Below are 27,489 nucleotides of genomic sequence, written 5' to 3'. Positions count from 1 at the left end.
GGAGCTCTGGGGCGGCCCGGCGAGGCGCGCCCATTGGCGGCGTCCGGGCGGCCGCGGGTGAGTGACGGCGCCGCCGGGTGAGGAGCCGGCCGCCGCCGCCCAGCGTCCGCCATGGACCTGTTCGGGGACCTGCCGGAGCCCGAGCGCTCGCCGCGGCCGGCTGCGGGTGAGCGGGCGGGCGGCGGGCGGGCGCGCGGGCGGCGGGGGCGGCGCGGGGCGCGCCGAGCCGGGCCGGGCGCTCGGGAGCGGCGGCCGCGCCTCCGCCATGTTCGCGGCGTGCGGAGCCCGGGCCGGGGCGCGCGCGGGGCTGCGGGCTGCGCGGGGGACCCGCCGGGCCTGCGCCCCCGGCTGCGGGTGCCCGGGCCGCGTGGGAGCCCCGGCGCGGGGCGGCCCGGGAGGAAACCCGCGTACCCCGAGCGCGATGGCTTTCGGCCCGGTCCGCGGACGCAGCCTGCAGGACTCCCGCCGCTCCGCGGAGGCCCCGGGGCTGGCGCGGGCAGGCCGGGCTGCGGGCCGGGGTTCGAGGCCTTTGCTTTCAGAGGGCCACCTTGTGCACGCCGGCCGGTGCTTGTCCTCGCAGCGTGCCTGGGCCGGGGCCGAGGAGTGGGCGCCTGCGTGCCCACGTGTCCCCCGGGCGAGCCCTCCCTTCGGCCCCGGCCCCAGGCCCCCGGTGGCCGTTCCGGGGGCTGCGAGTGCGCCTGGGGGACGCTTACTGCGGGGGCACGTGGGCTTGGTGCAGGCGGAACTCGTGACACAACCCAAGTTTGGGGCAGAGTTTGGGTTCGCAGATGTGCCCGTGTAAGCTAGCATTTTCATTTGGGTTTTAGGGATGTGTCTATTTCAGAGTGACACAGCGCAGGAGAGAGAGAACTTGCATGTGGTTCATCCCCAGGTGCCCGCAGCAGCCAGAGCTGAGCCTGCAGGAGCGGAGGGGCAGGCCGGCGGGCACCCAGTGGGGCGGGAACGCAGGCTTGGCCATCATTCCGTTTGCAGGTGGGCGCCCCTGCCTCTGGCTCCCAGCCTCACCCCCCCCACGCTGGCTGACCCACCGCAAGGGGCTGCGGGTGTGTTGGTGAGCCGCCCTCTGCGGCCTGTGCGAGGCCGTGCACTCTACAAAATAGCTTTAAAATGGGCAGGAGCTCAAGTGATGGCAGGGCGGAGAGCCAGGTCTTCCTCCTGTGTCCTCAACAATCAGTAAGAGGAGATTGGACGAGTTTGAGCAGGGAGAATCTGGCTTCTCATGCTTGCGAGGAGCCTGGCATTTTTAAAGTTGTTCTTTATGATGTGGTGCCCGCCCAGTGTCCACGACCGGCTGGACCAGGCCAGGCTGGAGCCAGGCTGGAGCCAGGGCCACAGCTCCGCCTGGGTCTGCCTGCACCTCATGGGAGGCTGGGCTTGGAGTGGCACGCCAGCTCCCACACGCCTTTGCTGCCCCAGACACACGTCCGTTTTGATTGATTGGATTTTTTTAAATTACAAAGGGAGAGTTACAGCACAGTTAGGGGCAGGCCCAGGTCTTCTGTCCGCTGCTTTGCCTCCCCGCTCGCTTCAGCGGCCGGAGCTGGGCCCCTCTAAAGCCAGGAGATGGAGCCGCTTCTGTCTCCCAGGGGTGCCTCAGCCTCTTCAGGGGTGTGTCCTGGGGGCCCTGTCGCAGCCCACCCACAGGTAGCTGGTTTACGCACCATACGCTACTTCCATGGCCGTGGCCGAAGTGGATGGAAGGATGTGGCTGGAATGTTTTCTGATTCTCACACAGGAGAAGCAGAGGTTCTAAATTTCTGTGCTAATTTAGGGAAGACTGAAAGACCCAGTTGTTTTCCTGGTTCCTGGAGAGATTCAGGAAATAGAATTGGCTGCTGGTTTCCAGTGCAGCCGCTCCGTGACTGACATGCTGCCCACGGTCCCTGGTGGGCACGCGGGGACTGAGAGCCCCGTCTGGAGCAGCTGTGTAAGGGGACCAGCGCGGTCCCGTCTCCCGGAAGTAGAGACCAAATGACGCAGTGACTTCTGGTCCGTTCTTTTGGTTTTAGTATCTCATGTTCCTGCCTTGAAGTTGGGTTTTTAGGATCTGAGAATAGAACGCATTCCATCTTGTCAGGTGCTGTGCTAGAAGTAGCAGTTTACATTCCAGTACTTACAGTTTGATTGCTGAGTGAATCAAGCTTTTTATTTCAAAGGTAGGTGTGTCTGGTTTACCCGAGGGAAGTATCCTGTTCGTATCAAGCAGAAATGGAACTTTCTGGAACTGGTGCTGTGGCCTCACAGGCTAAGCCTCTGCCTCTGGTACTGGCAGTCCGTATGGATACCGGTTCTAATCCCGGCAGCCCACTTCCCATCCAGCTCCCTACCTGTGGCCTGGGAAAGCAGTCAAGGATGGGCCAAAGCCTTGGGACTCTGCACCCATGTGGGAGACCCGGAAGATTCCTGGCTCCTGGCTCCAGATTGGCTCAGCTCTGGCTGTTGTGGTCACTTGGGGAGTGAATCATCAGACAGAAGATCTTCCTTTCTGTCTCTCCTCCTCTTTGTATATCTGACTTATCAATAAAAATACATAGCAAATCTTTAAAAAAAAAAAACTAAGTGACAGACCATCTTTAAAAAGTTTCTTGGACAAAAATTGGATATCTAAGCACAAAATAAAGAAATTAGAAGAAAATAGTGATTATAAAACTAGGGTTAAGCAGAGTAATGACATTAAAGTGAAAATTAATTTGTAAACATATAAACTTTGGGGAGGACAAAGGATACTACAAAGGCAGCATACCGAAAGAAATCGCTGTGGCGTGTGTTCCTAGGAATTGCTGAGACGCCACCAGAATTATAGGACAAAAGCAGGTCACCTGCTAGAAACCGGCCAGAGGAGCCGGAGACGGGGCTCGGCTCGCCTGCAGGCAGGGGAAGCTCGCCCTTCGTGGACACGGCGTTTTCCCAGCCGTCACAGGCACAACAATTGCCAACATGTTGATGAGGGTGGCCACGTTGCGACTTTTGCAGGAGACAGCTTTTCACTTCTGTCAAGTTTAACTCATATTCGTTGGTTTGTAATCTAGCAAGTTAATGATACTGACTTAGAGATTCATTGTGACGTGGTCATGTGGAAGTAGAAACAGCCCGCATGTCAGCAAGGAGCTGTGAGCAGTGCCGTGTCCCGTGTGGGACGGACAGAGCGGCGCTGATGGGCGCCCTGGGTTAGGCGGCAGCCGCCCGCGTGTCAGCAAGGAGCTGTGAGCAGTGCCGTGTCCCGTGTGGGATGGAGTGGCGCTGATGGGCGCCCTGGGTTAGGTGGCAGCCGCCCGCGTGCTGTGTGGAGACGGATGTGAACGTGTGTTGGGAGCTGTGGTGGGGCATAATTTCAGTATCTCTGCCTTTGTACTTGAAAACTCAGGTCCAAAAAACAGCTTAGATGGAACATTTTAAGGTCTTACTACTTTATTTTCCATGGCAACCTTCAGTTTAGATCAAGAGTATTTTTCTCTGCATGGTATATAATTTCTATTATTTTGGAAAAGTTTTATTTATTGATTTGAAAGACAAAGTGACAGAAAAGATTTAGGTCTTGCATTGGCTGGTTCACTTTGCAGCTGGGCCCGTCTGAAGCCAGGAGCTTCTCTGGGTCTCCCACGTGGGGCTGGTACAGGGCAGCTGGCTGGAGCTGGGCCCGTCTGAAGCCAGGAGCTTCTCTGCGTCTCCCACGCAGGGCAGGGGCCTCCCCTTCTGCTCTCCCAGGCACAGCAGCAGGGAGCTGGAGCAGGAGCAGCAGGGAGCTGGAGCAGGAGCAGCAGGGGTTTGAGCTGATCCTGTGTGGGTGCTGGTGCAGCAGGTGGTAGCTGTGCTGGCTACACTGCAGTTACTTTGTTAGACTCAAGTTCAGAACACAGGAAGTGGGGGGGGTCACCTTGATGAAATTAACGAAGATATATAAGTCCTGTTTTTCTTCTTTATTAGGGTTCTCACACTTAGAACTGGGGCTGTCAAGTCTCTCAAGTTCATACTTTCTCCCATGTTTGGAGCCAATATTTTGAATTTCTGTTTGCCTAAGGTGGAAATGTAAGTTTTTGCTGGTGAGAAGTCCCCTCGGTGGCCATGGGCCCAGCGTGTGGCCTGGTGGGTCCCCGGTGGGTCCCTGGTGGGTCCCCGGTGGGCACACTTGTGGCCTGCTGGCCTGCTCTCAGCCTGGGAAAGTGCTTGGGGGAGACAGAATTCGCATAGATGTGGGTTTCTTTTTATTTATTTTTATTTTTAATAAGATTTAGGATTTTTTTTTTAAGTTGAAAGGCAGATATACAGAGAGGCGCAAGTGCAAGCCACTAGGCTGCTACGCCAGGACCTAGATGCAGATTTCTAAGCTTGATCCTTTTAAAAATACGAAAGTTACTCAGGATGCAAAGAGGCCATTGTGAGGGTGGTATAGATGATCTCCGTGGAGTCCCTGGAACGGCCTGTGTGGGAACCAGAGGAGTGCTCACTCAGTAAGCTGGACACCAGCTGTGGGCGTGGGCAGGGGGCTCACTGAGCCAGCTGTGGGCGTGGGCAGGGGAGCACCTTGGTGAGCCAGCTGTGGGCCCGGGGCAGGGGAGCACCTTGGTGAGCCAGCTGTGGGCGTGGCGCAGGGGAGCACCTTGGTGAGCCAGCTGTGGGCCCAGGGCAGGGGAGCACCTTGGTGAGCCAGCTGTGGGCCCGGGGCAGGGGAGCATCTTGGTGAGCCAGCTGTGGGCGTGGGGCAGGGCAGGGGAGCACCTTGGTGAGCCAGCTGTGGGCGTGGGGCAGGGGAGCACCTTGGTGAGCCAGCTGTGGGCGTGGGGCAGGGGAGCACCTTGGTGAGCCAGCTGTGGGCGTGGGGCAGGGGAGCACCTTGGTGAGCCAGCTGTGGGCCCGGGGCAGGGGAGCACCTTGGTGAGCCAGCTGTGGGCGTGGGGCAGGGGAGCACCTTGGTGAGCCAGCTGTGGGCCCGGGGCAGGGGAGCATCTTGGTGAGCCAGCTGTGGGCCCGGGGCAGGGCAGAGGAGCACCTTGGTGAGCCAGCTGTGGGCCCGGGGCAGGGCAGGGGAGCACCTTGGTGAGCCAGCTGTGGGCGTGGGGCAGGGGAGCACCTTGGTGAGCCAGCTGTGGGCGTGGGGCAGGGGAGCACCTTGGTGAGCCAGCTGTGGGCCCGGGGCAGGGGAGCACCTTGGTGAGCCAGCTGTGGGCGTGGGGCAGGGGAGCACCTTGGTGAGCCAGCTGTGGGCCCGGGGCAGGGGAGCACCTTGGTGAGCCAGCTGTGGGCGTGGGGCAGGGGAGCACCTTGGTGAGCCAGCTGTGGGCCCGGGGCAGGGGAGCACCTTGGTGAGCCAGCTGTGGGCCCGGGGCAGGGGAGCACCTTGGTGAGCCAGCTGTGGGCGTGGGGCAGGGGAGGGGAGCACCTTGGTGAGCCAGCTGTGGGCCCGGGGCAGGGGAGCACCTTGGTGAGCCAGCTGTGGGCGTGGGGCAGGGGAGCACCTTGGTGAGCCAGCTGTGGGCCCGGGGCAGGGGAGCACCTTGGTGAGCCAGCTGTGGGCGTGGGGCAGTGGAGGGGAGCACCTTGGTGAGCCAGCTGTGGGCCCGGGGCAGGGGAGCACCTTGGTGAGCCAGCTGTGGGCCCGGGGCAGGGGAGCACCTTGGTGAGCCAGCTGTGGGCGTGGGGCAGGGCAGGGGAGCACCTTGGTGAGCCAGCTGTGGGCCCGGGGCAGGGGAGCACCTTGGTGAGCCAGCTGTGGGCCCGGGGCAGGGGAGCACCTTGGTGAGCCAGCTGTGGGCCCGGGGCAGGGGAGCACCTTGGTGAGCCAGCTGTGGGCGTGGGGCAGGGGAGCACCTTGGTGAGCCAGCTGTGGGCCCGGGGCAGGGGAGCACCTTGGTGAGCCAGCTGTGGGCCCAGGGCAGGGGAGCACCTTGGTGAGCCAGCTGTGGGCCCGGGGCAGGGGAGCACCTTGGTGAGCCAGCTGTGGGCGTGGGGCAGGGCAGGGGAGCACCTTGGTGAGCCAGCTGTGGGCCCGGGGCAGGGGAGCACCTTGGTGAGCCAGCTGTGGGCGTGGGGCAGGGGAGCACCTTGGTGAGCCAGCTGTGGGCCCGGGGCAGGGGAGCACCTTGGTGAGCCAGCTGTGGGCCCGGGGCAGGGGAGCACCTTGGTGAGCCAGCTGTGGGCCCAGGGCAGGGGAGCACCTTGGTGAGCCAGCTGTGGGCCCGGGGCAGGGGAGCACCTTGGTGAGCCAGCTGTGGGCGTGGGGCAGGGGAGGGGAGCACCTTGGTGAGCCAGCTGTGGGCCCGGGGCAGGGGAGCACCTTGGTGAGCCAGCTGTGGGCGTGGGGCAGGGGAGGGGAGCACCTTGGTGAGCCAGCTGTGGGCCCGGGGCAGGGGAGCACCTTGGTGAGCCAGCTGTGGGCGTGGGGCAGGGGAGCACCTTGGTGAGCCAGCTGTGGGCGTGGGCAGGGGATCACCTTGGTGAGCCAGCTGTGGGCGTGGGGCAGGGCAGGGGAGCACCTTGGTGAGCCAGCTGTGGGCGTGGGGCAGGGGAGCACCTTGGTGAGCCAGCTGTGGGCGTGGGGCAGGGCAGGGGAGCACCTTGGTGAGCCAGCTGTGGGCCCGGGGCAGGGGAGCACCTTGGTGAGCCAGCTGTGGGCCCAGGGCAGGGGAGCACCTTGGTGAGCCAGCTGTGGGCCCGGGGCAGGGGAGCACCTTGGTGAGCCAGCTGTGGGCGTGGGGCAGGGCAGGGGAGCACCTTGGTGAGCCAGCTGTGGGCCCGGGGCAGGGGAGCACCTTGGTGAGCCAGCTGTGGGCGTGGGGCAGGGGAGCACCTTGGTGAGCCAGCTGTGGGCCCGGGGCAGGGGAGCACCTTGGTGAGCCAGCTGTGGGCCCGGGGCAGGGGAGCACCTTGGTGAGCCAGCTGTGGGCCCAGGGCAGGGGAGCACCTTGGTGAGCCAGCTGTGGGCCCGGGGCAGGGGAGCACCTTGGTGAGCCAGCTGTGGGCGTGGGGCAGGGGAGGGGAGCACCTTGGTGAGCCAGCTGTGGGCCCGGGGCAGGGGAGCACCTTGGTGAGCCAGCTGTGGGCGTGGGGCAGGGGAGGGGAGCACCTTGGTGAGCCAGCTGTGGGCCCGGGGCAGGGGAGCACCTTGGTGAGCCAGCTGTGGGCCCAGGGCAGGGGAGCACCTTGGTGAGCCAGCTGTGGGCCCGGGGCAGGGGAGCACCTTGGTGAGCCAGCTGTGGGCCCGGGGCAGGGGAGCACCTTGGTGAGCCAGCTGTGGGCCCGGGGCAGGGGAGCACCTCAGTGTCTTGGTTTTCTGGTCTGTCACAGTTGTCACACAGACTCTTCATGGAATGAGCGCTCTGCGTGGTGCCCGCAGTGTGGGCATTCTGTCCTTACAAGCTGTGCCCAGTAGCAGCCGAGCCGACATAGGATGGCTTGAAGTACCTTGAGGAGTATTGTAGAGCCCCCAGACCTGGCCTGCTCACCCACGCACCCCCAGCCAGGCCCTGGCTTCTGTGGGGAGACAGCACTTGTTGGCAGACAGCAGGAAAGAGGGCTGGTGCCCTGGTGGCGTGCCCAGCTCTGCCAGGGTTGAAGGTCAGCACTGCCCGGGTGCTGGTGGGCGTGGGAGGTGACCCGCTGCCACAGCGGTGGTCCTCCGTTGATGGGTCAGTGATGGGATGGCTGTTACGTGGGGGGGGGGAGGTTTTTTTTTTTTAAGATTTATTTATTTTTGTAAGAAAGTCAGATATATAGAGAGGAGGAGAGACAGAGAGGAAGATCTTTAGTCTGATGATTCACTCTCCAAGCAGCCACAGCAGCTGGAGCTGTCCCTGTGCCTGGCAGGGAGCTGGATGGGAAGCAGAGCAGCTGGGATGAGAACTGCCCTTCCTGTGTGGGAGGTAGCATTGCAAGCGGCAGCTTGGCTTCAACACCTGCTCCAAGTGCTGGGGACTCTGTACAGGGTTAGTATGTTCAGTCACTGCTTATTCTAAGTTCCCTAGTTTTTAAAAGCTTGTTTTCAGTAATGTGGGTGACAGTGAGCACTCCCAGCAGCTGATGTTCCTTGAATGGCTCCCAGGGCTGGGGGTGATGCTGGCAGGCAGGAACTCTGGCCGGCTGTGTGGGTGGCAGGAGCCTCCCAGGGTGCAGGTTCAGGAGAAGCTGGTGTCAGAGCCTGATACAGGATGCGAGCTCCGTGCTGTGCCCTGAGCTCCGTGTCCTGAGCTCCGTGTCCTGAGCTCCATGCCGTGTCCTGAGCTCCGTGTCCTGAGCTCCGTGTCCTGAGCTCCATGCCGTGTCCTGAGCTCCGTGTCCTGAGCTCCATGCCGTGTCCTGAGCTCCGTGTCCTGAGCTCCGTGTCCTGAGCTCCATGCCGTGTCCTGAGCTCCGTGTCCTGAGCTCCATGCCGTGTCCTGAGCTCCGTGTCCTGAGCTCCGTGTCCTGAGCTCCATGCCGTGTCCTGAGCTCCGTGTCCTGAGCTCCGTGTCCTGAGCTCCATGCCATGTCCTGAGCTCCGTGTCCTGAGCTCCATGTCCTGAGCTCCGTGTCCTGAGCTCCGTGCTGTGCCCTGAGCTCCGTGTCCTGAGCTCCGTGTCCTGAGCTCTGTGCCGTGTCCTGAGCTCTGTGCCGTGTCCTGAGCTCCGTGTCCTGAACTCCGCGTCCTGAGCTCCGTGTCCTGAGCTCCGTGCTGTGCCCTGAGCTCCGTGTTCTGAGCTCCGTGTCCTGAGCTCCGTGCTGTGCCCTGAGCTCCATGTCCTGAGCTCCGTGTCCTGAGCTCCGTGCTGTGCCCTGAGCTCCGTGTCCTGAGCTCTGTGCCGTGTCCTGAGCTCCGTGTCCTGAGCTCTGTGTCCTGAGCTCCGTGTCCTGAACTCCGCGTCCTGAGCTCCGTGTCCTGAGCTCCGTGCCGTGTCCTGAGCTCCGTGCTGGATGCCCACCTCTCCTACCATCAGCCTTTAGTGTCCTGCTGCTCCTTAAATACTCCCCATGCAGCTTTTAAAAATATATATATTTATTTATTTTTATTGGAAAGTCAGATATACAGAGAGGAGGAGAGATAGTGAGAAAGATCTTCCGTCCGATGATTCACTCCCCAAGTGAGCGCAACAGCCGGTGCTATGCTGATCTGAAGCTGGGACCCAGGAACTTCTTCCAGGTCTCCCACGCGGGTGCAGAGTCCCAAAGCTCTGGGCCGTCCTTGACTGCTTTCCTAGGCCACAAGCAGGGAGCTGGATGGGAAGTGGAGCTGCCAGGATTAGAACCAGCACCCATATGGGATCCCGGCGTGTTCAAGGCGAGGACTTTAGCCACTAGGCCACGTCGCCGGGCCCTGTTTATTAGATTTTTTTTTTAAGTTTTTTTTTTTTTTTTTTTTTTAATCTGAAAGGTAGATTTACAGAGAGAGGAGGAGAGACTGAGAGAACTTGTAGTTGCTGGTTCACTCTGCAGCGGCTGGAGCTGGGCTGGTCCCAAGGCAGGAGCCTGGCGGTGCTGCTTCCAGGGCTCGCCTGTGGGCACTGGCAGGGGCGCTGGGTGGGCTGGTGGTGCTGCAGGTGCGGGAGAAGCGGCCGTCTTTAGGGAGACTGTGTGCAGCACCTCGGCCGTGTGCTGGGCCCGGGCTGTCTCCCTAGCGGCTCCTCCCTGACAGGCAGCTGCTGGGAGGACGTGTGGATCATCAGAGGAGTCCTCTGTTTCTGAAATTCTGTCTCGGCCTACTGAAGTGTCGGGTTTCTTTGGGTCTTGAAGGAGAAGTGTCTTCTCAGGAGTATGTATTTGTCACTTAAGGAAAGGGGACTCCCATCTGCTGGTCCACTGCTGCTTGGGCCAAGCGTGCCACAGCTGGGAGCTGCTGTGGGCGACCGCCGGCAAGGGGCTGAGCACAGGACCATGAGTCGAACACGGGGTACTCTGGTGCTACACAGGAGCAGCCTAACCACCAGACGCTTGCCCTGAAGGATGGGTTTTTTTAATATAAATTTTGTTTATTAATAATGATGACATGGTTGATCACGGTGGGAAGGATCGAGGTTTAGGGAAAATTGGGTGAATTCATTGCTTCCGAATTTGCTATTTCTTGTTCCTGGGAAGGGGAGAGACAAAGGGGGAACCACTCACGACCTTCCACACGGCCCAGAACCCAGGGGTGAGGAACCGCCCCCTCACATCAAGCCAGTCTCCGTGTGTGCATATGCCCAGGGTTCTGTCCAGGTTTGGATAACTCTGAAATGCTGCCGAGTTCACCGACCCCAGGGCGATGTCACCCTGCCAGGGTCCCTGGCCGCGCTCCCCGGGGTTCCCGGGGTCCCCTGGCCGCGCTCCCCGGGTTCCCGGGGTCCCTGGCCGCGCTCCCTGGGGTTCCCGGGGTCCCCTGGCCGCGCTCCCCGGGGTTCCCGGGGTCCCCTGGCCGCGCTCCCCGGGTTCCCAGGGAGCAGGTGACTGTCACGAACATGTCTTCACACACTGGATTTGTCCTAAAGAGCTGAGCAGGTCTGACTGGCAGGCGTGTGCCCGGCCGCCTTGCCGGCCGCTGCTGAGCAGGCTCCTGTGTTGCAGGGAAGGACGCCCAGAGGGGACCCGTCCTCTTCGATGACCTCCCTCCGGCCAGTGCTGACTCAGGTACAGTCTGCAGGCTCTCCCAGGTGTGTGTCAGCGTCTTCTCGTCCCGGGCTGGTAGTTGTCTCAATCTCTCTCCCTCTCCCCCGTTTCCAACACGCAGCTGTTTTAGGTGTGGGACTGTAAGTTTTGAACCCGTGGTGTCAGGTAAGGCAGAACAGCCCCGCAGCCGCCTGCCCCGAGGAGCGCTGCGTCAGCGTGGAGCGGCCTTCTCTGGTTCATTGAGTGTTTTTCTGGCTGAAATGTCTTCAGCTCCCTAAAGTAGATTTTTGTTTCCTTGGGGATGATGCGGCTTAAGTCCTGTTGAAGGCCCTGTCCTGCGGTCTGAGGAGTTTTGAGTTGAGCCGCTCTCCCGAGTTGGTGCACCCGTGCCTGGCGGGCTCACCAGCTGTCCTGCTGTGTTTCAGGGCCAGGGGGACCTTTGCTGTTTGATGACCTCCCACCTGCTGGCAGCGGCGACTCAGGTGAGACGGGCAGCCTTTCCGCGGGCGGGGGTGATGTTCTGTGTTGTCCTCTGACGCTTCGTGAGGCGACAGGGCTGGGCAGTGTTGAATCCTGGCACAGCGAGAGGGTTCTTGAACCTAACCGGTTGCTGTACGCTGGAAGCACACAGCTGCCTGGCACTGCGTCACTGCTTAGTGACTGATGCTGTGGAACTAAGAATTCAGTGACATGCTTTGATCTGTGTCATTGTCTTACGCTGTGGACAGAACCAATCATCAAACCTGGCAGCATGGACTTCACCTGCTCCTGAAAATGCGTAGCTTTTCTGTGTGTGTCCCAGTTACGAGGGAGGGGATGATGGAGCTGACACTTCCTGACTGTCACAGCGGCCCCTCTGGTGGGGCTGTGGAAATGCAGCAGGTCCTACTTCATGTGCGGTTTTGTTAAACAACTAAATTTGCCTTTTGTTGTTGTTGCCTTTTGTTGCTTTTCCAAGTAGTTTTAAAAATTAATTACCATAAACTCGTTGGAACTAGTCTAGATAGTATAGATTAAATTGATTTACTTCCTGTATTTTGAAAGTAGTGTTACAACCACTTGTTCCAGACGCTTCCAGCATTCTCAGATTTTATCTTGAAATCTTCCAGAACAGGGAGGGGTCTAGGGGACAAGCATTGTAACACTGATGATGCCACTTCCTGGGACGCCCTCAGCCTGTGCTGGTGCTGCGTGCTCACTTCCTCAGCCTGTGCTGGCGCTGCGTGCTCACTTCCTCAGCCTGTGCTGGTGCTGCGTGCTCACTTCCTCAGCCTGTGCTGGCGCTGCGTGCTCACTTCCTCAGCCTGTGCTGGTGCTGCGTGCTGACTTCCTCAGCCTGTGCTGGCGCTGCGTGCTCACTTCCTCAGCCTGTGTTGGCACTGCGTGCTCACTTCCTCAGCCTGTGCTGGCGCTGCGTGCTCACTTCCTCAGCCTGTGCTGGCGCTGCGTGCTCACTTCCTCAGCCTGTGCTGGCGCTGCGTGCTGACTTCCTCAGCCTGTGCTGGCGCTGCATGCTGGCTTCCTCAGCCTGTGTTGGCACTGCATGCTCACTTCCTCAGGCTGTGCTGGTGCTGCGTGCTCACTTCCTCAGCCTGTGCTGGTGCTGCGTGCTCACTTCCTCAACCTGTGCTGGCGCTGCGTGCTCACTTCCTCAGCCTGTGTTGGCGCTGCGTGCTGGCTTCCTCAGCCTGTGCTGGTGCTGCGTGCTCACTTCCTCAGCCTGTGCTGGCGCTGCGTGCTCACTTCCTCAGCCTGTGCTGGCGCTGCGTGCTCACTTCCTCAGCCTGTGCTGGCGCTGCGTGCTCACTTCCTCAGCCTGTGCTGGCGCTGCATGCTGGCTTCCTCAGCCTGTGTTGGCACTGCATGCTGGCTTCCTCAGCCTGTGTTGGCGCTGCGTGCTCACTTCCTCAGCCTGTGCTGGCAATGCGTGCTCGCTTCCTCAGCCTGTGTTGGCGCTGCGTGCTGGCTTCCTCAGCCTGTGTTGGCGCTGCGTGCTCACTTCCTCAGCCTGTGCTGGCACTGCATGCTGGCTTCCTCAGCCTGTGCTGGCACTGCATGCTGGCTTCCTCAGGCTGTGCTGGCACTGCATGCTCGCTTCCTCAGCCTGTGCTGGCACTGCGTGCTCACTTCCTCAGCCTGTGCTGGCACTGCGTGCTCACTTCCTCAGCCTGTGCTGGCGCTGCGTGCTCACTTCCTCAGCCTGTGTTGGCACTGCATGCTGGCTTCCTCAGCCTGTGCTGGCGCTGCATGCTGGCTCCGTTCTGGCCTCTGCCAACGTGCCGGGGTTGGGGAGGCAGTAGCTGGTGGCCCACGTGCCTGGGTCCCTGCACTTGTGTGGGAGGTGCAGAAGGAGCCCCAGGCTCCTGTCCTGAGGTTCTGCAGTGCTAGCTGCTGTGGCCATTTGGGAAGTGAACCAGCACATGGAACATCTCTCTGTCCCGCTGGTCTTACAAAGACTGTTCTTTGTTCTATGAAACATGGTATGTGCAGACAGCATTAGTAGGTTTCTGTAAAAAGTAAAGGTTGAGCCCAGCCACCTCTCAGTCACGCGAAGGCAGAAGGGGTGGGCTGTAATTTAGATTTACACCTGCTACAAACGAGCGTGATTTTGATGGGATATACATAGAGAACCTTGGATTCGGTGTTTTGGGTTTTTTGAGAACATTACACAATCTCAAATGGGCAAGCACCACACACACGTCACTGTGTCCCAATAAGGAGCTGTGTCATACCCAGCTCGTCTCTGAATGCAGTGTCTTTGCTTAGAAGTCGAGCAACAGAGCCCTAAGCTTTCTGTTTGGGGATTTGAGAGGAGGACAGCTGCCTGAGCCTTGGGTCAGCTGGACTCTGCGAGAGACTGTGACCCTTCCTGTTAGCCTGCCTCCTGCGTGTCCCACAGTTGCCAGAATGTGCCCTCTGCTAGCCAGCAGGGTGCTGCTTGCTGAGGGATGTCCTCAGGTCCCCGGCGGGGGACGTGGAGGGCTGTGAGGACCGTCACAGAGCTGGTCCTTGTGTGTCTCAGAGCTCGTCGGCGGTGACTGTCCTCAGCTGTGTGTCTGGCCTTTGTTCCAGGGTCCCTGGCCGTGTCCACCGCGTCCACCCTGTGCGTGCCCCAGGCGGGAGAGAGCGGCGAGAAGGGAGCCAAGCGGAAGGCCACCGAGGAGAACGGCAGTGAGGAGCTGGTGGAAAAGAAAGTTTGTAAAGGTTTTCAGACAGTTTGAAAACAAACATATTAGACTTCATAGTTTCCAACACCCAGAGCTTTCCGAGTAGACGACCCGCTTCCTTTTTATTCTCGGTTGAAGGAACGGGTTCCCTTTTTGCAAACAGATTTCTTTGTCCTGTTAGGCTCTCTTGCGCATGCCTCGTCCTGTCTGGCCAGCCGCCTTTGTTCCTCAGGAGTTAGAGAGGGCAGGAGTTGGCCGCCGACCCCGGCCTCCGGTCCCCGTTCACAGTCTGGGTGGTGTGGTTAGCTCAGGAGGCAGGCTCGGGAAGGCAGGGGAGTTTGTGACCCGTTTTGCCATGTGAGTCTTAGGAAGACGGACAGACACTAGTTGTGGGCTTCCATTCCTGGCGCCGGGCTGCGTTGGCCTTCGCCACGGTGAGCTCGCGGGGTGCCCTGCGGCCGGCTCGCTGCGGGGAGCACAGCTCTGCAGAGGCCTTCCTCCAGGGCTCACTGGGTGCTCGGTGTGGACGTCAGCCGGCAGCTGTGGGCACAGTGGACTCCCCTGCCCTTCCGTTCCCAGTGGCAGCCCACTGACTGTCGTGTGCCCCCTTCTCTAGCCCTGGGCACCGTGTGTCCGGAAGAGCATGTGGGCATGCTGAAATGGCTCACAGGGACTCAGGACCTTCCTGTCGGTGTTAAATTCTCACGACACTAGACCCCTGTCTGGGATGCCCTGGTGCTTTGCGCCAGCTCACAGGCGGCTGTTGCCCGGTGCCCTCCTGGTGGCCCTGGACCAGCTGTACTCAGCTTGGTGGTGAAGGCTTGCGGCTTAGACTGTTGTACGTGCTGGCTGCAGTCCTCTGACGCTCGGGCCGCGCTCGCCATGGCCAGGGCACCGGCTGCATTCCCCTCTGACGCTTGGGCTGGGCTCGCTGTGGCCAGGGCACCGGCTGCATTCCTCTGACGCTCAGGCCGGGCTCGCCCAGGGCACCGGCTGCATTCCTCTGATGCTCGGGCCGGGCTCGCTGAGGCCAGGGCACTGGCTGCAGTCCCCTCTGACGCTCGGGCCGGGCTCGCTGAGGCCAGGGCACCGGCTGCAGTCCCCTCTGACGCTCGGGCCGGGCTCGCTGAGGCCAGGGCACAGTTTGTGCTGCTTTGTTGTTGTTTCGCAGCCTCTTCGGTGATCTTCGGTCTGAAAGGCTACGTGGCCGAGCGGAAGGGTGAGCGGGAGGAGATGCAGGATGCCCACGTCATCCTGAATGACATCACCGAGGAGTGCCAGCCTCCGGCCTCGCTCATGTGAGTCCCTGCATCTGTGCTTCGGTGCGGGAGGCCCTTGGTGCTGCCAGCCTCCCGAGGGTCTGCTTAGTGTCCTGGCAGCACGGGCTGGCCGCACGAGACACGTCGGTGTGACTGCAGTCAGGACCCCCGAGGCCACACTGTGGGTCTTGGGGTGGCATGCTTCGTCGTCACCGAGCAGCTGTGCCAGGAACTGTTCTTACCCTGTGACTTGGAGGCCCCCAGTGCAGGGGAGTGGTGGTCGCCAGAGTTGGTGTTAGCACTCAGGGCTGAGGAGAGAGGCCGGGGACCTTCGCTGGCAGCCACACAGACAGAGGCCACTAGTAGGACAGGTGGAGCTGGGAACGTGTGTGGTGTGTGCCCCACGTGCCTGAGTGACACCAGGTGCCCTGGGCATACAGTGTGCTGCTGGCCGGCCCTGGTAGGGCTCCTGGCTAGTGCAGGCTGCCCTTGTTCGCCAGGCGTGCTGTCCCTTGGAGGTGTTACAGAGCTGGGAAAGGGATGCGGGCACCCTGGGGTGCAGATCCTCCTGGGGTGCAGATCCTCCTGGGATGCAGATCCTCCTGGGATGCAGATCCTCCCGGTGCCTCTGAGCTCCTCTGAGAATGCCTGGCTGTACCGTCCCTAGCAGTGACAAGTACAGGACGTTGGTGGGAAAACAGCTGGAAGTGTGAGTTCACACTGGAGCAGAGAGATTCGTTTTCCATAATAGAAAGAATTGGGGGGAAACTACGTAGGTTTCAGTTGGGGTGCATTAAAATCAACTGCGTGTACTTATAATTTTTGTCTTACTTTTAACATTATTTGCGTAGTTGAGGGATGCACACCCACGTGGGCCTCTGGTTAGGGAGCGTCAGGTATGGTGGCAGGTGGGTGGGGCAAGTGGCAAGTGTTTCCATTTTTTATGATTGATTTTTTTATTGGAAGATCAGATTTATAGAGAGCAGGGACAGAGAGAATCTTCCATTTGCTGGATCACTCCCCAGGTGGCCACGGTGGCCAGAGCTGAGCCATTCTGGAGCCAGGAGCCTGGAGCCTCTTCCAGGTCTCCCACATGGGTGCAGGACCCCAAGGTTTTGTGTTGTCCTTGACTGCTTTCCCAGGCCACAAACAGGGACCTGGATGGGAAGTGGAGCAGCTGGAACATGAACTGGTGCCCACATGGGATCCTAGTGCTTGCAGGATGAGGACTGGAGCCACTAGACTACGGCCCCAGGCCCTGTGTCTTGGGTGGGGATGAGGGACGGTCGTCTGATGATGCCGACGGGGAGAATGTTCCAGGTCTCGAGTGCTGACAGTTCAGAGGCATCATTGGCCTTGCTGGACTGGGGTTGTTGGCTGACCAGGCCACCTCAGTGTGCGTCCAGTCTCAGACACTGGTGTAAAGCTGAACCCAAACTGTCTGACTGTTCTGCTTTCCATCCTGACGAGGTATTCGACATCCCCTCCTGGCCTCCGTGAGCTGAGTGTGCACCCTGGCACCTGGGCATGCTGGCTCCTGCACGGGCATCAGCAGCTGAGACTCCAGACCGAATACATTCACTCTAAGGTCGGACCACACACTTTGTGGATTTCGTGTGCCAGAGTTTGAGTCCAGCCATCTAGCTGGGCAGTCCCCCCAGGAACCCTCACACTTGATCCTTGTGTGCGCCGGCTAGTTCAGGGTTAGGTTTGGTCCATCACCTGCTCCAACAAACGTACATACTAGATGCAACTGCCAGCTCAGTCTGATTCAGCCCCGTCTCACGTCTGCTGACAGGTGCTGCAGCCTCACCCAGCCCTGCCTACCTCAGTCCTGGCCCTCACGCGTGCTGGTGGAACTGCAGCCTCATCAGAGTGACTCCCCAAACCCCACCAGGCCTGCTACCAGCTCTGACCTCTGTGTGTGCTGGCACGTGCTGTGGCCTAGCCCAGCGTGACCTCATCCCACGTGGCTCTCTGCACACCCGTGGGTGCTGTGGCCTAGCCCAGCGTGACCTCATCCCACGTGGCTCTCTGCACACCCGTGGGTGCTGTGGCCTAGCCCAGCCTGACCTCATCCCACATGGCTCTGTACACCCGTGGGTGCTGTGGCCTAGCCCAGCGTGACCTCATCCCACGTGGCTCTCTGCACACCCGTGGGTGCTGTGGCCTAGCCTAGCCTGACCTCATCCCATGTGGCTCTCTGCACACCCGTGGGTACTGTGGCCTAGACCAGCGTGACCTCATCCCACGTGGCTCTCTGCACACCCGTGGGTGCTGTGGCCTAGCCCAGCGTGACCTCATCCCACGTGGCTCTCTGCACACCCGTGGGTGCTGTGGCCTAGCCCAGCCTGACCTGCCCCCAGACCAGGCCCACATGGATGCTGACAGGAGCCACCAGCTTTTCCAGTCCTGGCTCTCGCTCACCAGCAGGCCCTGCAGAGGAGTGCCGGGGGAGTGCCCCACAGTTCTCCTGCTAGACCCACTCCAGCCCTGGATCTTTCCCATGCCAAGCGGTATTGCAGTCCAGCCTGACATGATTCACTCCCAGTCCCATCACTTGCTAGTGGGTGCTATGGTCTAGCCTGGCCAGCCCACACCCAGTCTGGCTCATCCGCAGACCCTTCCCACACGTGAGCTGATAGGTGCTGCGCCCTTTCCAGCCCAGCCTGCCACCAGCGTCACTATCACACAAGCCAGCAGGTGCTCCATCCCTACAGAGGCGAGCCCCCAAGTCCCCTACACAGTCTGCCCCCATGTCCAGTTCTCTCGCATTCTAGTGAGTGCCGTGACCCAGCCTGATGTGACCTACTCCCTGCCCTGGTGCTGCTGCAGGTACTGTGTCCAGCCGGCCAGGCATGCCTCGAGCCCCATGCGTTGGCAGGCAGCGGGCAGTCTGTGAAGCACAAACCTGGTGTTTTACACGGACTAGTTCCTTGGCCTGCACGAGACATGGCCTCTGGGTCCCCCAACACACCTACCTGAAGTGCAGTGACCTGGTCCATGGAAGCCTCCAGAAGTCACTCCCCCCCTGTTAAAATTGCCCTCAGTGGTCCCGACTCCCAGCACCTCTCCAAACCCCCTTACCCAGGTGATCTGCAGTCCCACCACCCCACAGTGTTGGGGGCCAGTGTGGCGTGTCCTTCTCCCATGCTGTGCCATGCAGAGTTCCCTGCCTATTTTTAAAGAAAATTTAAAAGAAAAAAAAAGAACAAAACAGGCAACTAGGCTGGCACACTGGTATAGTTAACACAGACATTAACCATGCCCAGGTTGCCAGTCAACTGTTGACTGCTTTTCTCCCAGCAGTGTAACACTTGCTTAGGTACAAGACAACTCGGGCTTTTAGCCACAGCTGGGGAACTCCTAGCTTTAGTTCCACTTTTGAAGTTGTATTGTACGGAACTGTAAAGTGACTCTCAGGAGTTGGACACCACATTTCTTCCTCCATGGCTCACGATATACCCCAAGAGGACTGTGGGAAAGTTGCAAGAACAAACCCAGAGCCCGGCATCACGCCCTGTGGGTGTATCCTCACCTTGCGCGTGTCGGAATCCCACGGTTCATATCCCAGCTGCTCCACTTCCCACCCTGCTCCCTGCCTGTGGCCTGGGACAGCAGTTGAGGACGGCCCAAAGCCTCGGGACCCTGCACCTGCCGTGGGCGACCCGGGAGGAAGCGCCTGGCTGCAGATCTTCTAAGCTCCAGTCTTTGTGGCCATCTGGGGCGGGGGGGACCCAGCAGACGGAAGATCTTTCCGTCTCCTCTCTGTAAATCTGATCTGCCTTTCCAATAAAAACAAATGAAATCTTAAACAAGAGTAGCTCTGTAGAAAATATGTCATTTGTAATTGGTATTCTTACTCATTCGTTAAAACTGTTCAGTGCCTCTTCCGTATCTGAAGGTTTTGGCAAACCTCGGAAGGGGCGTAGAACTGGTAAGACAGGCTTCCAGAAACAACTGTTAGCCCAAGTCTGAGCGTAATTTTTTAGTAGTAATTATTTCCTCTGCTCTTGTGGTTTTTATTGACAGTCCGTGGCTGTACACTTGTTTAAAGCTGTATATTGGAGCTTTAAAACTTGCCCCAGTAGGGAAGAGGTTCTGTATGTCAGCTTCGTTGTCAGTTATCTTGAATTTTGAAACATTTGAACATTTAATTTAAAATGCCGAGGTTACTCAGACCTTGGCTCGGTGAGCACCCTGTGCTGTTTCCGCGAGCAGCAGCGCGGCTGCTCTGGGTCACTGCAGGTGGAAGAGCTGTGGCCGGTGTGTCTGCTAACTCTGAATCCCTTTTCCAGCACCCGGGTTTCGTATTTTGCTGTTTTTGATGGACACGGAGGAATTCGAGCCTCAAAATTTGCTGCACAGAATTTGCATCAAAACCTGATCAGGAAATTCCCTAGAGGTGAGACTGACAATTAAATCAGCTAATTCTGAACGTCGGTGTGGGGTACTGGGGTAACTGAATCACCCAGATACGTCGCTTGGTCCTTGGCCAAGAATCACCGCTCCGCCCCAGGAGCCTCGAGCGGAGGAGCGGCCGAGGCCGGTGCGCGGCTGCGGTGTGGCCCAGGAGGGTGTCTCGGGCCTCTGAGTGAGTGGTGGCCACGGTGTAGTGGGGCTGCTCAGGCGTCAGCTGCCACACGGGGACAGTGGAGGGAGGACCCTCTGCCTTCCTGAGAGGTGGTCGTCCCTTGCTCCCCGCCACAGGGGAAGGGATCAGCGTGGAGAAGACCGTGAAGAGGTGCCTCCTGGACACGTTCAAACACACAGACGAAGAGTTCCTGAGACAAGCCTCGAGCCAGTGAGTAGGACTGCGCGGGAGGCCTGGAGGGGGTGGGGCTCGCCAGGCGCTCCCAGGTGGTCGGCGGGCACACCTGGCACCTCGGCGTTAGGATGCTGTGTTCCGATGCTTTGCATCTGGCTTTGCCAATTGGTCTGCACCTCTCGGTGACCCCGTTTCTCATGTTTTTCCAGGAAGCCTGCCTGGAAAGATGGGTCCACGGCCACATGTGTCCTTGCTGTGGACAACACCCTCTATATCGCCAACCTCGGAGACAGTCGGGTAAGCGGCTCAGCCACTCGGAGGCATGCCTCCCCGGGACATGTTACAAGGCATGGCTGGGGAGAGCCGTGCTGTTGGCCCACGGCGCCTGTAACTGCTGGGGGACGGAGGTGTGCCGGGCAGAGTGAGTTCTGCCAGGGACCACGGGACGGCTGCCCTCTGCAGCCCTCTGCCCACAGCACAAGGCCATCCTTCTTTGTTTTCCTCGTGTGTGTGTGTGTGTGCGTGCGTGCACATGTGCCAGCGTGGTGCTGTGGTCAGGTTCAGTCAGTATGCAGAGTGCTTTAACTTATTTCTCTGCCTTATGTGGTAATGAATGCATACTCACACCCCCGCCCCCTCAGAATCACGACAATTTCTGCTGGAAAGCTCCCGCTAGGACAGGACTGGGGCAGGGGCTGCTTCCATGGGCTGGCCCCGGCGAAGGGACAGAGGAGTGGCAGAGAGCCTCGGTGGTGGCTGTCTTACATTTGGCTCTAGCCCCACTTCCCCATGTCAGCGTCCCGTGTTCATTGCCCCTCTGGTGCCAGCCTGCCCGCTTCCGCAGGCGTGGGGACAAAGTGGCTCGGCCCGTCCCGGCTTCAGAATCACTCAGACGCGAGCTCTGTAAAGCAGCGCCCTGGTGGGGTGCGGCCTCCGGGACGCCCGCCTGCACCTTGTCTCGGGGACTCCTGGCAAGAGAGGCCTTGGCCTTGCCGTGTTCCAACCGTGCCCGTCTCCGGGGGCAGCAGCCGAGCGCCCCGCAGCTGAGGCCCCCGCTGGAGTGTGCCCTCCCTGCTCTGACCCGAGGCCCTCCGGTGACTGCGGGTGCTGGGCTCAGCGCCTCAGGCCGCTGTGGTGTGCCCCTTCCCAGGCCATCCTGTGTCGCTACAACGAGGAGAGCCAGAAGCATGCCGCCCTAAGCCTCAGCAAGGAGCACAACCCGACCCAGTACGAAGAGCGGATGAGAATACAGAAGGCCGGAGGGAATGTCAGGTACCCGGGCTCTGGGGGGCTCTGGGGGCAGTGCCCAGGGGGCTCTGAGGGGACTCTGGGGGCAGTGTCAGGTACCCGGGCTCTGAGGGGGCTCTGGGGGCAGTGTCAGGTACCCGGGCTCTGAGGGGGCTCTGGGGGCAGTGTCAGGTACCCGGGCTCTGAGGGGGCTCTGGGGGCAGTGTCAGGTACCCGGGCTCTGAGGGGGCTCTGGGGGGCAGTGCCCGGGGAGCTCTGAGGGGCAGCACCAGGAGGGCTCTGGGGGGCAGTGTCTGGGGGGCTCTGAGGGGGCCCTGGGGGGCAGTGCCTGTGGGGTTCTGAGGGGCAGCACCAGGAGGGCTCTGAGGGGCACTGCCCAGGGGGCTCTGGGGCAGTGCCAGGCGGGGCCCTTGGCGTGTTAATGCATGGGCTGCACCTGCAAGAGATGCTGGTTTATGAGCCGCGGTCACAGGACGAGAGGCACGCCTCAGTTCTCTGTGCCGTTCTTGTCACATTCAGGCGGCCGAGGCGGGGCTGCCCTGTGGGAAGCATGTTTGCAGTGCCCAGGAACGGCCCCCTGGCCCCGAGGCCCGTGTCTCCCCGGCTCTGTCCACAGCCGTTCCGTCCCTCTCCCTTCCCTCTCTCCTCTCCCCACTCTGTCCTCCCCTCTCCCTTCTTGGGAGACTGCGTCCACGTGGCTGTCACCTGCTGTGCAGCACAGGGCTCCTGTCTCTCAGTGCGTGTCACCCTGCGGCCACAAGTGCCTCACTGGGCTCCCGTGTAGGCTGGAGCTGTGTGCTAGCTGTGTTACCACGTGCAACCCTCCCATGTGGCTCGTTTTTTTGTCTTTTTTTTTTTTTCAGATAAAGATTTATTTTTATTGGACAGCTAGATATGCAGAGAGGAGCAAAGACAGAGAGGAATATCTTCCATCTGATGGTTTACTCCCCAAGTGGCCACAGTGGCCGGAGCCAAGCCAATCCGAAGCCAGGAGCCTGGAGCTTCTTCTGGATCTCCCATGCGGATCCCGGGTCCTTGGGCCGTCCTCAACTGCTTTCCCGGGCCACAGGCAGGGAGCTGGATGGGAAGCGGGGCCACCAGGATTAGAACCGGCGCCCATATGGGATCCCGACACATGCAAGGCGAGGATCTTAGCGGCTAGGCGACTGTGCCAGGACCTCGGGGTGTTTGTTCCTGTCCAGGACGAGTCCAGCTGCTGGGGCCAGGAGGCCTCTGGAGAGATGGGGGACCCCAAGGGTTGTTCTGGAGCTCCAGGGGTGGAGGTGGGGAGGTCTTGGTTACTGGCGCTGCCCGTGAGTGGTGGCAGAGCTGGCCCAGTGTGGTCCACAGGGAGTGCTTGCCACTGGGGAAGGTTGTGCCTGAACACGAGCCTGGCACCTCTTCTGTCTGGGCAGACCTCGGTGTGGGGAGTTGGCTGAGCCGGGCTGTGCTCCTCAGTCTGCACTTCAGAGGGCGTCAGCAGAGACGCCAGCCGCCAGTTGGCTTTGGGGGTGCGTGTGTTGGGCTGGACTGCTTGCACGCTGGTAGCAGACTGGTGAGCAACACCCCCAGGCCACAGAGGACATTGGCAGCACGGGCAGTGACCTCCTAGACCCCGGTTGTCTGTGTGCTGTGTGCAGCCCTGCTGCCCCGCTTGTCCCAGGGCTGTCTTCGTTCCAAGCCAAGGCCTGCTGGCCGTCGTGCCTTCCCTGGGCACATGCTGGTCTTGGCCAGCAGTTGTAATCCCTCGAGTTTGTTCCTGGTGCATTTTCCCTGGAAATGGAGGCTGAAGGTGTTCTGTAGGTTCAGCTGACATCGTTTTGTTTACTTTTTAAATATCGATGTGTTTTACTTGAAAGTCAAAAGTGCAGAGCGGGGGCGGGGTGAGATGGATGTTCACTGCATTAGACTGTTCCCCAAGTGCTACAGCCAGAGCTGCGCATGTGCAGCTGGGAGTCAGGAGCTTCCTCTGGGTCTCCCTGTGGCTAGAAGAATTCGGAGCATCCTCCACGGTCTCCCCAGCTGTCGGGGGGGACCTGGGCTGGAACTGGCACCGCCGATGGAGCATCGGCCAGCTGTGGCACCACGCGGCCCTTCTGCTTCCCGGAGGATGCTGTACACGGCTCGGTCCTTGAGTGGATGTGGATGATGTCACTGGAGGGTCCCAGCACTTAGCTAGCCCACGCTTCCCTGGCGAGAGCAGGTCCCAGGCGAGGTGTACTTGGTTCCGTTCCCTTGGTCGGCATGATGAACTTGACTCATCTGTGGTTACCCCTTGTCAGTAGGGGCAGGTTGACGTGTTGGTGAAGTAAGACTTCGCAGTGTGGCGGAGGTCATTGCTGCTGGCTGACCCCGCTGCCGGCCCTTCACAGTGTGTGAGCTGCTGCTCACCCCAGCACGCCGCTGCCTGCCGCTGACCCGTGACCCCGGCCTGGCCAGGGCAGGTTCCCTCGGCCTGTGCCCGCGTTGATCCATGCTGACCCGTGACCCCGGCGTGGCCAGGGCAGGTTCCCTCGGCCTGTGCCCGCGTTGGTCCATGCTGACCCGTGACCCCGGCCTGGCCAGGGCAGGTTCCCTCGGCCTGTGCCCGCATTGTGGTCATAGGTTTGGCTTGGTGTTGTGTGTGTGAATTTTCTTTTTGACGGGCAAAGAGGGCGTGCAAGCTCTCCTTTGAATGGCGTGCAAGCTCTCCTTTGCTGCGTCATTCCCAGAATGACTGCCGTGTCTGGGGGCTGCTGTCCTGGTCCCCCAAGTGGGTGGCCGGAAGCCAGGTACCTGAGCCATGGTCGCCTATTCCCCCCAGTGTGCACGTGAGCAGGGAGCTGGAGCCAGGATGCCTTGGCTCCAGACCAAGTGCCTGCTCCTGGTGTTGAGTCTGATTCTTCTATGAGAGCGTTGAGTCACGACTGGAGCTGCATGACCTAGCTGGCTGCTTCTTTTCCAGCCAGGGCTGGCCGAGGGAGCCCCAGCCGGGCTGTCACTGCCGCCCCCCGAGGGAAGAGGCGCCAGGACCTGAAGCCGCGCTGGGTGTGGCATGCACTGCCCCAGACGCACCCAGAGGGCGGTATCTTCAATGGAACTAGCATGATAGGGTTTTCTCAGAATTTCTCTGATTTAATATTTTTGTCTTTTATGATAAAAATCTTGATTCCTAACAGTGTCAATGTATTTGTCAAAGTGGTTTCCGAATTACCGCTATTAATGGTTAGAATGTCCCTTCGTGTTCTCTGGCCTTGGACTGTCCCCCACCAGGGACGGCATCTGGCAGAGCAGCTCTCACCTGCCGTGCCAGCGCCGGGGCCAGCTTTCTCTGATGACCCCTGCCGTCCACGTGGGAAGGTGGGCTTCTGGGCTCCAGCCGTGGCCGGCCCTGGCGCTGTGGGCGTCTGAGTGAGCAGACAGGAAGATCTGTCTCTGTGCCTTTGAAATAAGATGGAAAAACTTGGGGTGCGCTGCCAGCACTGTGTGCAGAGCCTGGGTCCTTGCTTTCATCTTGGTGTTACTCCGGTTACTGCTAGTTTCAGTTTGTTGTAGGGGTTTTCCTGTGTCAGTCCTGTGGAGAGTGGGGTTTGTGCATTACTAACGGGGGTGTGGAGTGGAGCCGCTGCCATGGGGAATAGGCGCGTCCCTCAGCAGCCTGGCACACCAGAACGCGTGAGGGGTGGCATGCGGCCGAGCAGTGTGGTCCAGGCTAGCACGCCTGAGTCATGCACTCTAGCTCCTGGAGTCAGTTCTTGCCTCTGGCTTCCGGGTGCTACACAGCTTGCAAGCCAGTAGTGACCACAGCGCCAGGCCACACCCCACAAGGTGAACTTGCAAGCACTTGGCCTTGTCTTTCTATCTGAAAGTTCCTCAGCGGTTCCGGCAGGCAGGTTAAGAATAGCTGGAGGGCCTGGTGTGATAGCCTAGTGACTAAATCCTTGCTTGCATGTGACAGGATCCCATGTGGGTGCTGGTTCATATTCTAGCTGCTCCACTTCCCATCCAGCTCCCTGCCTGTGGCCTGGGAAAGCAGTCGAGGACGGCCCAAAGCCTTGGGACCCTACACATGCGTGGGAGACCTGGAGGGAGCTCCTGGCTTCAGATCAGCTCAGCTCTGGCCATTGCGCTCACTTGGGGAGTGAACCAGTGGACAGAAGATCTTTGTCTCTCTCTGTAAATCTGCTTTTCCAATAAAATAAATCTTTAAAAAGAAATAAGTAGGTGAAACAGAGCCCAGGGCCGCTGTGTGTGGGGTTGAGCTGCCATTGGCAATGCCTGCGTCCCATATTGGAGCGCTGCTCACGTCCTGGCTGTCCTGCGTCTGATCGCAGTAACGTGTCTGAGAAGGCAGCGGAAGGCAGCCAGGTGCCTGCCCCACGGGGGAGCAGCATGCAGTTCTGGCTGCTGGCTTCTGCGTGGCCCGAGCGTGGAGTGAACCAGTGGGTGGAAGACCAAGATTAGCCTCTCTCTCCCTCTGTCTCTGTGCCATTCAAAATAAGGAGCACCTGGCACACTGGGCTGTGTGGTACTCCACGCTGGGCAGCTGGCACGCAGGGCTGTGTGGTACTCCACGCTGGGCAGCTGGCACGCAGGGCTGCACCGTACTCCACGCTGGGCAGCTGGCATGCAGGGCTGTGTGGTACTCCACGCTGGGCAGCTGGCACGCAGGGCTGTGTGGTACTCCACGCTGGGCAGCTGGCACGCAGGGCTGCACCGTACTCCACGCTGGGCAGCTGGCACACAGGGCTGCACCGTACTCCACTCTCCCTGGATCGGGTGTGGCAGGAGCTGCTGTGGGGGGCTGTTGAGCTGGGCGTTCCATCAAGCACTTCCTGCAGGAGGGTTGGTTACAAGCCAGCCCTCACCTGAGGTGCAGGCAGGTGGGTGCTGGCCACTGTGGGCCCACAGCGCATCCCTGCCGCTCTTATTTCCTACTGTTGGGTTAGATGAGCGCTGTGGCCCCGTGGTTGGTCTGTCGGCGTCTCATTGTCCTCCCGTTTTAGGGACGGGCGAGTCTTGGGCGTGTTGGAGGTATCTCGTTCCATCGGAGACGGACAGTACAAGCGCTGTGGGGTCACATCCGTGCCAGATATCAGACGCTGCCAGCTGACTCCCAACGACAGGTAAAGCCACCCTCCGGGCACAGGTGTGCGCCTCACTTCTCCACGCAGGGATGTGTGAAGGGAACTCCATGTCTTGGGCCCTAGAGATGCAGAGAGCAATGGATGCGGCCTCTCCTCCAGGGAGGGCCATGGTGGCGCAGATCACCAGGGGACAGGCGGTGGCCGTCGGGGTGCTGGGAGTGTGGGCTGCCCTGGTGCAGGACTGCCCTGAGCAGGCAGTGGCCAGCTGACACAGGAAGGCCGCCGGAGCCTTGGAGGATGAGTGAGAGTGTGATGCTGGCTCAGGGAACCACACCCTGACACCTGTCGCTGCCGGTGACGCTCCAGCTTGTCTGGGATCTGACAGCACCCAGTGTTGGAGAGTCCGGATTCTGCGTAGGGAGAGCAGGCGCTCTGGGTCTTCATGTAGAATCCACAGGTGGTTTCAATACTTGTAACTTTTGAATCATGGAGGTGGTTTTATTTTTTAATCTTAGCCATGCAGTAATTGGACAAATGTTCATTTTAATTTTACCTCTAGGCCAATTTTTAAAAGGATTTATTTATTTTTATTGTAAAGACAGATTTATAGAGAGAAGGAGAGACAGAGCAAGATTCCATCCACTGGTTTACTCCCCAAATGGCCACAGAGGCCAGAACTGAGCTGATCCCAAACCAGGAGCCAGGAACTTCTTCCAGGTCTCCCAGGCTTTGGGCCCTTGTCCACCGCTTTCCCAGGCCACAAGCAGGAAGCTGGATGGGAAGTGGAGCTGCCGGGATTAGAACCAGCGCCCCCGTATAGGACCCCGGTGTTTGTAGGTGAATTGGCCAGCTCTGCGGCCATCTTGCTTTTAGAATGTGCTGGAACTCCTTCCGTCTCCTCTTGGTGTTGCAGATTCATCTTGCTGGCCTGTGACGGGCTCTTCAAGGTCTTCACCCCAGAAGAGGCTGTGAACTTCATTCTGTCCTGCCTTGAGGTGAGGGGTCTGAGGGGTGCCCGCTGTCCCAAGTGCACCCTGACTTCCGGAGAGGCCTCTGCCCCGAGGCCCGAGTGCTCCCGTGGGCGGCCCTTGTGCTGTGTGTGCCCCCCATCCCGGGTCAGCGTGTCCTGCGTCGTCAGAGGCGGAGCAGGTCTCCCCCGGCTGCGGGGTCAGGCCCCTTTCCCGTGTGACAGGACGACAAGCTGCAGAGCCGTGAGGGAAGGCCAGCCGTGGACGTCCGCTACGAGGCCGCGTGCAACCGGCTGGCCAGCAAGGCGGTGCAGCGGGGCTCGGCGGACAACGTCACGGTGCTGCTGGTGCGGATCGGGCCCTGAGGGCGCGGCCCGCACGCGGCTCGCGTGTGTCGTGCTCCCGTGGGACTCCCACGGTTGTAAATAAAGGCTGCTTTCGTTT

General features: G+C 60.0%; 1 protein-coding gene across 1 annotated transcript; it reads left to right on the top strand.

The window, feature by feature from the left end:
* The first annotated feature begins 82 nt into the window (after positions 1-82).
* On the top strand, positions 83-27,489 carry LOC121151135 (ILK associated serine/threonine phosphatase). The gene is made up of 12 exons (XM_040972362.1): positions 83-166; positions 10,528-10,590; positions 10,995-11,051; positions 13,642-13,773; positions 14,908-15,034; positions 19,294-19,400; positions 19,706-19,799; positions 19,973-20,060; positions 20,914-21,035; positions 25,997-26,116; positions 26,991-27,072; positions 27,270-27,489. Exons 1-12 carry the CDS (start codon positions 112-114, stop codon positions 27,408-27,410), a joined length of 1,188 nt encoding a protein of 395 aa, XP_040828296.1. The 5' UTR covers positions 83-111; the 3' UTR covers positions 27,411-27,489.

The sequence above is a fragment of the Ochotona curzoniae genome, unplaced genomic scaffold, assembly GCF_017591425.1.
Source record: "Ochotona curzoniae isolate NIBS_2020 unplaced genomic scaffold, NIBS_Ocur_1.0 contig_2294, whole genome shotgun sequence".
Classification (NCBI taxonomy): Eukaryota; Metazoa; Chordata; class Mammalia; order Lagomorpha; family Ochotonidae; genus Ochotona; species Ochotona curzoniae.
This window is presented reverse-complemented; position numbering and strand designations above follow the sequence as displayed.